The following is a 9,892-nucleotide window of genomic DNA, read 5'->3' on the forward strand; positions in this document are numbered from 1 at the left end:
GTGTGTGTGTGTGTGTGTGTGTGTGTGTGTGTGTGTGTGTGTGTGTGATTTTTCTCTGGCTTTGTCAGCCAAGGTACACTCAGGAGGAAGGAAGTTACAGCATAGCTAGGAGGCCCTTTTTCTGGTTGGAGTGAGCATCCCAAGCAGCAAAATTTTTCTCTTCCCTGCCTGGGCTTAAAGCAGAGGTGTGCACCAGGGTGGGAGGGAGGTCTTACCTACCAGGGCCTCTGTTGGAGGGGCGGAAGCAGTGTGCTGCACAGGTCCGTGGGCACGGGGGGAGGGCCCTGAGATCCCTTACCTGCCTGTGCTGGGTACTGGTGAGAAGGGGTCGTATGTGTCAGAAACAGCATCTGCAGACTACCTGTCCGTGCTGGGCACTGGCTGTATGGTGGAGGTGTGCACCGGGGCAGCACTGACTACTTACTGCAGAAAAAGTTCAAATTCCCTGAGCTGCCATGTTCCTTACACCCAGTGGTTTTGTTATAATCTACAGTAAGTGGGGAGACTAGCCCTGGAGGGATTTTAAATTAAAACATAACTCTTGTAAAGTATTTGTATTTTGATAAGGTTTTTTAAAATAAAAATTTATACTATTGAGCTTGATTCTCATGTATATGATCAATTTAATAATGTCCTACAGCTGATTTTTTTTTTGATATGTGTGGTTTACAGGACCAGGAAAAAACTTATAATGTAGCAGGCTGTGCATTGTATGTCCTGGATTGAGACTAAGTAATTACTGAGCTCCAAAGTTAAGATACTGACGTCCAAGAACAGACACCGAGTGTGTTAGTCACCTTTGCACATGAGTGAGTGTGACAACACCTTGGTAAGGAATTTATGAGAAAGAAAGGTTTGTTTGACCTCACAGTTTTTGAGGTTTCTCTCCACGGTTGTTTTATCTGAGTTGTTTTTGACCTTGTGGTGAGATAGTACATCATGCTGAAGGAATGTGTGACTGAAGATGTATGTTTACCTCACAGCAGCCAGGAAACAGAGAGAAAGAGGAGGGGACCACTGTCCAAATAGCCCTATTGATGTTACTTTCTCCCATGAGTCCCTGCCTCCTGAGCATTCATTCCACCCTCCTGCAACATCACCATCAGCTGAAGGCCAGGCCTGAAGATACGAGCCTTTGGGGGTCATTTGAGATCCCATCAAGGTGTTCTGTTAACAACAAACTGCAGCTTTCTGTATCCGTGTCTGTAGCAGTTGTGTGCACATCTATACTTTACCATTTCTTACAGTTAGCAGGGCGAGGACTGATTAAAGGGAGAGACCATCTGATGTGGGTTCTGCTCCAGTTCATTTCTGGAAGTATTCAGAAAAATGCACTTGCTGATTTTCTTCCTGTCATGAAGCTCTTTGATCTGCTGTACCCAGAAAAGGAAGTAAGTTTTATTGTGTACATAATGATTAAGTTTAAGAGTGATTAAATTTATCCAATTTGTGTATGTTTTGTGGAAAGAGGACTGGATCGTAGTTTTGTTTCCCAGTCTGTGCTCACTGTGATCGGTGGTCTGGGCATTCAGTCTTTTGATATTTGTTTTCTTGTATGTAAAATAAAGAAATTAAACTAGGTTATTTCTCACATCTATCCTAAATTACAACTGAATATTTGGTGCAGAAAACGTTTCCTGTGCATTCTAAGGAGTTGTATAGTTTTAAAAATGCCATAATGCTCTTTTAATCTACACACATCATTGAATGGCCAAATAGTAAGTGTGTGTTAGTATGTAGATTCTGTTTGTTGGCTAGGTCTCAGGGTGCCCTAACCCAGTTTTCTGTTATACAAGGTACTTGAGGAGAGGCATAATTTATTTTGTTGCTTGCCATTTTCTACAAACACTTTATGGCAAAATTTTAAACACAGAGTAGTATAACTAGAACAGTAAGCGCTCCTGTGCCTATCACCTGGAGACGTGCCTGTTTCATATTGCATCTTTATTATTTGTTGTTGGTAATGCTGGATGATTTTAATTTTAAAGCACATTCCAGCTATCTATATTGTTTTCAATGTCCACTACGTTTTGGTTTTGTTTGTTTTTTTGCTTTGTTTTGGTTTTTAAGACAGTCTTGCTACATAGTCTGGACCTTACTATGTACTCCAGGCAGACCTCATTTTCCTAGCATTTCAACGTCTTTAAGATTTTATTTTGTTTTTTTAATTACATGTCTTGGGGGCCTGGGAGAAGTTGTGTGGGTATGAATGGAGGTAACTGCAGAAGCCAACAGAAAGCATCAGATCCCCTGGTAATGAATGTAGGTATTTTTGAGATGCCAGCGTGGGTGCTGGGAGCCAAACTTACTCATGCCCTCTTCATGCACAGCAAGCACCCTTAATCTCGGAGTCATCTGTCCAGCCCTCACCCTGCTTTTTTTAATCTTCAAAGACTTTTTACAATTACATTTATTCCTTTGTGTTTGTTGGGGTTGTAGGGCACACACATGCTACCAATGCACAGGTTGAGGTTGAAGGACAATTTGCTGGGTAAGCTCTCTTTTCACCTCCACTGTGTGGGTCCTGGGGCTCAAACTCAGGTTGCCAGGCTTGGGAGCAGGTACATTTCCTCACTGAGCTACCCAATGACAGCGACTCAAGTTGTGTTTTTGTTTTATTGTGAAACAGTGTTTCCTTGTATAGCTCGGACTGTAGTCAAAACTTTTGCTTCTCCTGTGAGGTGGGATGACAGGATTGTGTGATCATGAGCATTTTTTTTTAACTTTATATCTTTTTGGGAAAATAGGTTTTTTTTTTTAAGAGATTAAGAGATTGACATTGGGACAGAGTTGCAGTTGGGTAGGACTCAGTCATGATGTGCTGCTCACAGAATGTCTGTTCCTCACTATTGTGTGCTAAACATCAAAAAGCCACACAAGTTTTTTTTGAGAATATTTCCATAGAGAAGTAATAAATGTTGAAGGAGAAGATGTGTTTAACCTGATTACACAGTGTGTGCATTATGTGATAGCACACTAACATGTATAATTACATGTTTTCATTCATGTGTTAAAAATTAAAATACGTTTGTGAGAATTGAAGAAATTTTATTTTTATATTTTACCTCAATTTGTTATGATTTGGAGATATGTTTACTTTTTCATAATTAAACCTTAAACAATTTTCTTCAATAATTCTGTGATAGGGAAAGCTTGGTTAAGCATTTCATTTTGTTGACAAGTAGAAACATGCCAACTAGAACATCTTTTTAAAAATCTGAATGCTACATGGTCTTTAGTAGTAATGCTGAATAGTCAAAAAGGTATTGGAACTAAACTAGATAGGAGTTTTAAAGAGTTAAGTCTGCATCTCTCTGCTTCTGGGATACCTCACTCAGGATGATCTTTTCTAGATCCCACCATTTGACTGCAAATTTCATGATTTCCTTGTTTGTAATTGCCGAGTAGTATTCCATTGTATAAATGTACCACAATTTCTTTATCCATTCCTCAACTGAGGGACATCTGGGTTGTTTCCAGCCTCTGGCTATTACAAATAAATCTGCTACGAATATGGTTGAGCAAATGTCCTTGTTGTATACTTGAGCATATTTTGGATATATGCCTAGGAGTGATATAGCTGGATCTTGAGGAAGCACTGTTCCTAATTGTCTGAGAAAGCACCAGATTGATTTCCAAAGTGGTTGTACAAGTTTACATTCCCACTAGCAACAGCATGTGTTGTCACTTGAGTTTTATCTTAGTCATTCTGATGGGTGTAAGGTGAAATCTCAGGGTCATTTTGATTTGCATTTCCCTGATAGCTAAGCATGTTGAGCATTTCTTTAAATGTTTCTACTCACTTATAAGTGGATATTAGACATATAATATAGAATAATCATATTAAAATCTGTACACCTAAAGAAGCTAATCAAGAAGGAGAACACTGGGTAAGATGATCAATCCTCACTCAGAAAGGCAAACAGATGAACATCGGAAGAGGGAGAAAACAGGGAATAGGACAGGAGCCTACCACAGAGGGCCTCTGAAATACTCTCCCCTGCAGGGTATCAAAGCAGATGCTGAGACTCATAGCCAAACTTTGGGCAGAGTACAAAGAATCCTATGAAAAAAGAGGGAGATAGAAAGACCTGGAGGGGACTGGAGCTCTACAAGGAGAGCAACAGAACCAAAAAATCTGGGCCCAGGGGTCTTTTCTGAGACTGATACTCCAACCAAGGACTATGCATGGAGATAAGCAAAACCCCTGCACAGATGTAGCCCATGGCAGTTCAGTGTCCAAGTGGGTTCTCTAATAATGGGAGAAGGGACTGTCTCTGACATGAAATCAGTGGCTGGCTCTTTGATCACCTCTCCCTGAGTGGGGAGCAGCCTTGCCAGGCCACAGAGGAAGACAATGCAGCCAGTCCTGATGAGACCGCATAGGCTAAGGTCAGATGGAAGGGGAGGAGGTCCTCTCCTATCAGTGGACTTGGGGAAGGGCATGGGAGAAGATGAAGGAAGACGGGTGGGAATGGGAGGGGATGACGGAGGGTGCTACAGCTGGGATATAAAGTGAATAAACTGTAATTAATAAAAACAAATAAATTTAAGAAAAATACTTACTCCATAAAGGATTTCTAAGATACATGTGACTATTTACTTTTCATTCACATGGAAGCTAATTATTGTTTTCCAGTGTATCCCAGTTCCTGATATTAACAAACCACAGTCAACTCATGCCTTTGCCATGACTTGTATTTGGATTCATCTTAATAGAAAAGCTCAGAATGGCAACTCCAAGCTCCAGATCCCAATTCCCCATTCCCTGAAGCTGCACCATGAGTAAGTTATTTGTTACTGGGGACTTGATTTTCCTGTTTCATTGGTAGTGGCTTGTAGACCAGTATCGATTATTTTGTCCGTGTAACGTTTGATACCTCGCACATTGCCTATGAGGTTGGTACCTAATGTGTATGTTACAGTAAGGGCAGCATCAGAGAACAGTGTGAGTGAGGCTGCTTATGTGGCTAGGTATTTTTTTCTCCGTTTTCAAGACTGGTTTTGTTTTGTATGTTTTATACCTTTAAATTTTAACTTAAAGTATGTTACGGCTTATCAACATGAGAATATTTCAGGGTTTCCCAAGTGCTCGTGATTTGGACATGATCAGTCTGATTTAGGCATCTTTCACTTTCTGGCATGGCCAGAGAGAAGGAGTTGATGTGGCTGGCGTGTTTCTAGAGCTGTGATGACTCAGAGAAGATGCCCACTTAGATAGAGCTGTGTGTCAGTCAAACTGTGAGGAGTAGCTGAACTTCCTCTTTAGGACTGTCAGATCACTTCATAGGAGCCTGTACCATGCTTAGATCCATGCTTCATTGGGCTTTTATTTTATGAAATACCCATCATTGTCTTTTCATATTGAAACCACTAATGAAGGCATATGCTATATTTAAGCAGACAATAAATAGAAATCTTTATCATCAATTTGTGAGTTATTTCTTCATTCTCTGAAACTTAGCCGAAAAAAATGTACTATGTGTAGTGTATATACTTGACAAATATACACTAATTGTTAACATAGAATGAAGTTTCCTCTGCATATTACCTGAGCTTTAATATGCATTTCATGTATTTCACTACAAATGTAGTATCTGTACGAATAAAGACATATGTAGCAACTACATGATTGAAAATCTTTAAATGCAAGTTAACTTCATGGATGTTATTTCTGTTTTTTCTGCTTAACATATGTGATACTTTAGGTTCCTACAGCAGAGTTTAAGAAATAAAAGTTTACAGATGAATGACTATAAGATTGCCCTGCTATGTAATGCTTATTCCACAAATTCAGAGTGTTTTACGTTACCTATGGGGGCTCTGGTAGAAACTATTTATGGAAATGGAATTATGAGGGTGCCTCTCCCTGGAACAAGCTGTTTGGCCTCAGCGTCGATAACCCCCTTACCGATGAATCTCCTGGACTCACTGACAGTGCATGCCAAGATGAGGTACGCTCTTTTAGTTATTTGCTTCCATATCTGGGAATTGATAAAAGTCTGCTATATTTTTATGATTATAGGTGTATATGTATACATGTATGTGTATGGTCAATGCATTTAAGAATGATTTCTTCACAAAAGTGAATGCTGCTAACTACAGAAATTATAGATTATACAGAGGAACGTGAAGCAGATAGTGACCTTAACCTTTTCATAAGGGAAAGAAGTTTGCATCTTTTTTCAATGAATAAATTTATGAATTTTTTTATATATTGTTGACAAAAAATCTATTTTATCTTGTTCTCTCTCCCTCCTCCCCCACCTCCCCACCCCATATAATAAACATCTTTCACATGATTTTTCCCTAAAACAGTTTTGGATTGCTGTAACCAAGGTTGCCTTTATAGCAATCATTGTACTGTCTATAGTTGCGTTTGCTTTCAGTTTTTACTTACAGTTTTTTACTGAACAGTTTTCTGAAAGGAGAAGTGCTGAGTCCTAGAATTCAAAATGTTAAGCCTTTTGCCTTATTAAATTAGACACTGGAACACTTAGGGTTATGTTTGCTTCCTGGAAGGACTAGAACTCAAGTGCCCAGAGTAGCTGGGCTGGGACTGCGGTGACACCTGGCTCTGCAGGATGAGAAGCAGATGTTAGTGCATATGGAAGCAACGGTGTGTGGAGGCAAACAAGACAACTACAGGTTCCATCTTGAGCCAACAGTTTAGCTAATGTGGGTAGTAGAATGGTGCCTAGTCTGGCTTTTCCAAATGATTTCTTGAGAAGGTCTGACCAGGCACTGAGAATTTTCAGTTCTCTCAAGTTTTAAGTATTGGCGCAGAGTTGAGACAACACTGTGTATAGGCCATAGAGAACTTGTCTGTAGGTCTCAAGATACAGTGTCAGCACTACAGAAGCCGTGCTTTTTCCTCTCATATGGTAAATACGTAACAGCCATGTAACTGCACTTGTATACATAACAGATTTGAGCAAATCCCTGTGAGAACCAAGCACTTTTTCTTAGCAATAGCCTATTAAAAAGTTCTGTGATACAGACTTTTTACTCCTCAAAGGTACTTAGTTACCTCTTTGAGAGGAGAAGCTGGTTAAAAGCACTCCAGCAGGCTCTTATGTCTTGTGTGGAGAGCTTACTTTTCCCTGAGCAGAAGGCTCCCTATGCATATTGAAGCTTCTACACTTCAAGCCCTGAAGCACAGTAGAATGTGCAGTTCACTTCCAGCTGTTCAGGCTGTCATTGCCAAGCGTGCAACAGCGTAAGCATGTTCAGTGAGCCAACCCTGATAGAACTGTTTCATTTCGGATTTAGACGTTTTTGCCACTGAGTAGAATAGCTCCTATGCTTACATGGGTGCAGCTTTTCATTTTATTCTTCTTTTCTCCTTAGCCTTATTCATAGCATTGCAACAAGAGTGATAAAACTTGCTCACGCAAAGTCCAGTGTCGCATTAGCTCCAGCCCTGGTGGAGACTTATAGCCGTTTACTCGTCTATATGGAAATAGAATCTCTGGGCATCAAAGGATTTATCAGTAAGACAAACTTCTTTACTTTTGTTTCTAATGATTAACACATTCATTAATTCAAGGGGAACTCTAAGTGCTGAGGATGCAGCAGGGAGTAAGTCCTTGACAGCATGAGGCCAGCCTGCTGAGGCAGAGGACAGGGAGAGAAGCGAGCAATGAAAGGTATACCCTGACAGACAATGAGTGCTGTAGAGAAAAGCAGAAAGCCAGAACAGGAGTTACGCATCCATGTCTAATGGGACAGAAGCATGTTTCAAGCAGCATGACAAGAAAAGGGTTGTGTATTGGGTACTCAGATGTCCTGAGCAGGACAGGTCCTTTACTGTACAGATGGGTTCCTAGAGGCAGCAGGCTGCCGTGAGGTGAGCGCTGGCATAGGCTGGCATCGGGAAGGAGCTGTCATACGATGCAGAGACAATGTCCCATAGTCTTGAGCAACTCTGAGTAATAGGTCGTCTCTACCAAGAGACATTTTTCTGAGCTATGTCACCAGCAGTATGACTTTGAGCCACAATAACTCTTTCCAGAAGTGAGACAACTTGCTTTGGATGGGAGAAACAATGAACAAGGACAGATGTTAGATTTTCTTGTTGTTTTCATCTCTTTTTTGACTTTTTTGAGACATTGTCTCCTATGTAATCCAGTCTAGGCTGGCCTCCAACTTTTTATGTAAGTGAGTTTGGCTGTGAACTCTATTCTTGCCTCTGCCTCCCAACTGCTTGGAACTGCAGGTGCAGGTGTGTGTCTCCATGCTTGATGCTTGTTGGGGGCCGGGGGTGGAGTACTAGAAGGTTTTAATGTTGTGCTAGTTGCAATGGTGTATACTTGTAGGCTCAGCCGAGGAGGTTGAGGCAGGAAATTTACTTGAGTGTATAAATTCACTGCCAGCCGAGTAATGGAGTCCCTTGGGTTTAATTGACAGCACTATAAAAAGAGAGAGGGGAATGAATCTCATACTAAAAAAGTATGGACACCTTGACTCTATGAAAAATAATTTAAAAGGTAGCTGAGAATTGAGACAGATCAGAAGGGGTTTTATGTTTTTGTTTGTTTGGTTTTTGTTTTGTTTTTTTTTTTGTGTGTGTAATTGCTTACATTTTTTATTTCTATATTAGCTTGAGCCTGACTTGTCAAACTCTAGAAAAATAAATTCAATGTGTATTTAGGCTCTGGATTTTTTAGTCTTATAAGTAGAAATATGTGTGTACTAGTATTTGTATGTTATTATAGTCATATTTTTACATACATACTGAGTGTGGCATTCTTCAGATGTTTACAGGCATGTCCCTTTACTAACTGGAGCCTGGAATTCTCACTCGTGTAGGTCAGCTTCTGCCCACTGTCTTCAAGTCCAATGCCTGGGGCATCCTGCACACACTGCTGGAGATGTTCAGCCACCGCATGCACCACATCCAGCCACACTACAGAGTTCAGCTCCTGAGCCACCTGCACACGCTGGCTGCGGTCGCACAGACCAACCAGAACCAGCTCCATCTGTGGTGAGCAGGCTGCAGGCTGCCTTTCTTGGCTTAGTACACCCATGCTTGGAAGTGGGGGCGTAATCTTCCCCTTTTGGGGGGGGAGTCTTATTTGCCATAATACTAAAATTCTACTTCTAAGATACTATGGTTCCAGCACAGGAGTGCAATTCAAGTTTTTAAAAGAAATTGGATTTAAGTATGCTTTAAGTCATGGTTAAAGTATTATTTTATTGGAGGCAGAGGCAGGCAGATTTCTGTGAGATCAAGACCAGACCAGCCTGGTCTACAGAGCAGGTCCTAGGACAGTCAGAGCTGTTGTACAGAGAAGCCCTGTCTCATAAAAGTCAAACAACCAAACAAGTATTCTTTTAACTTTGATTTAAATGGAAATGTATTTCAGATGGAAACCTGTAACTTGCTGGAGGAGGTAACAAAGGGTCTCATTCAAGTTGACTTTGAATTCATTTTTGTAGCTAAGGCTAGACTTGAATTCCTGATCCTTCTGCCCCTGCCTCTTAAATGCTGACTGTCTTAGGGTTCTATTGCTGTGAAGAGACACCATGACCAAGGCAACTCTTATAAAGGAAAACATTTAATTGGAGCTGCCTTATAGTTCAGAGGTTTAGTCCATTGTCATGGTGGGAAGCACGGCAGCATGCAGGCAGACAGACATGGTGTGGAAAAGGAACTGATAGCTCTACATCCAGATCTGCAGGCAGCAGGAAGAGAACTGGCTTGAGCTTGGGACCCTAGTCATGTACCTCTCCTCTAGGAAAGCCACACCCCCTCCAAGGCCACACCTCCTAATGGTGCCACTCCCTGTGGGCCTATGGGGACCATTTTTATTCACATCACACTGACTGCAGGTGTGTGCCACCTACCTAGTAAGGTGTAATTACTGCAATATTGTTTCTCTAGAAGGTT

General features: G+C 41.0%; 1 protein-coding gene across 3 annotated transcripts in view; it reads left to right on the top strand.

Moving 5' to 3' along the window:
* Med23 (mediator complex subunit 23) overlaps positions 1-9,892 on the top strand; it is a 46,244-nt gene that overhangs the window by 18,884 nt on the left and 17,468 nt on the right. For all 3 annotated transcript variants that reach the window (XM_055599299.1, XM_055599301.1, XM_055599300.1), the window contains 5 exons: positions 1,248-1,391; positions 4,640-4,785; positions 5,709-5,954; positions 7,351-7,493; positions 8,812-8,986. In XM_055599299.1, the coding sequence (XP_055455274.1) occupies positions 1,248-1,391; positions 4,640-4,785; positions 5,709-5,954; positions 7,351-7,493; positions 8,812-8,986 (854 nt within the window). The remainder of the gene's footprint in view (positions 1-1,247; positions 1,392-4,639; positions 4,786-5,708; positions 5,955-7,350; positions 7,494-8,811; positions 8,987-9,892) is intronic.

Source organism: Psammomys obesus, unplaced genomic scaffold, assembly GCF_907164565.1.
Source record: "Psammomys obesus unplaced genomic scaffold, mPsaObe1.curated_primary_1811, whole genome shotgun sequence".
NCBI classification, from domain to species: domain Eukaryota; kingdom Metazoa; phylum Chordata; class Mammalia; order Rodentia; family Muridae; genus Psammomys; species Psammomys obesus.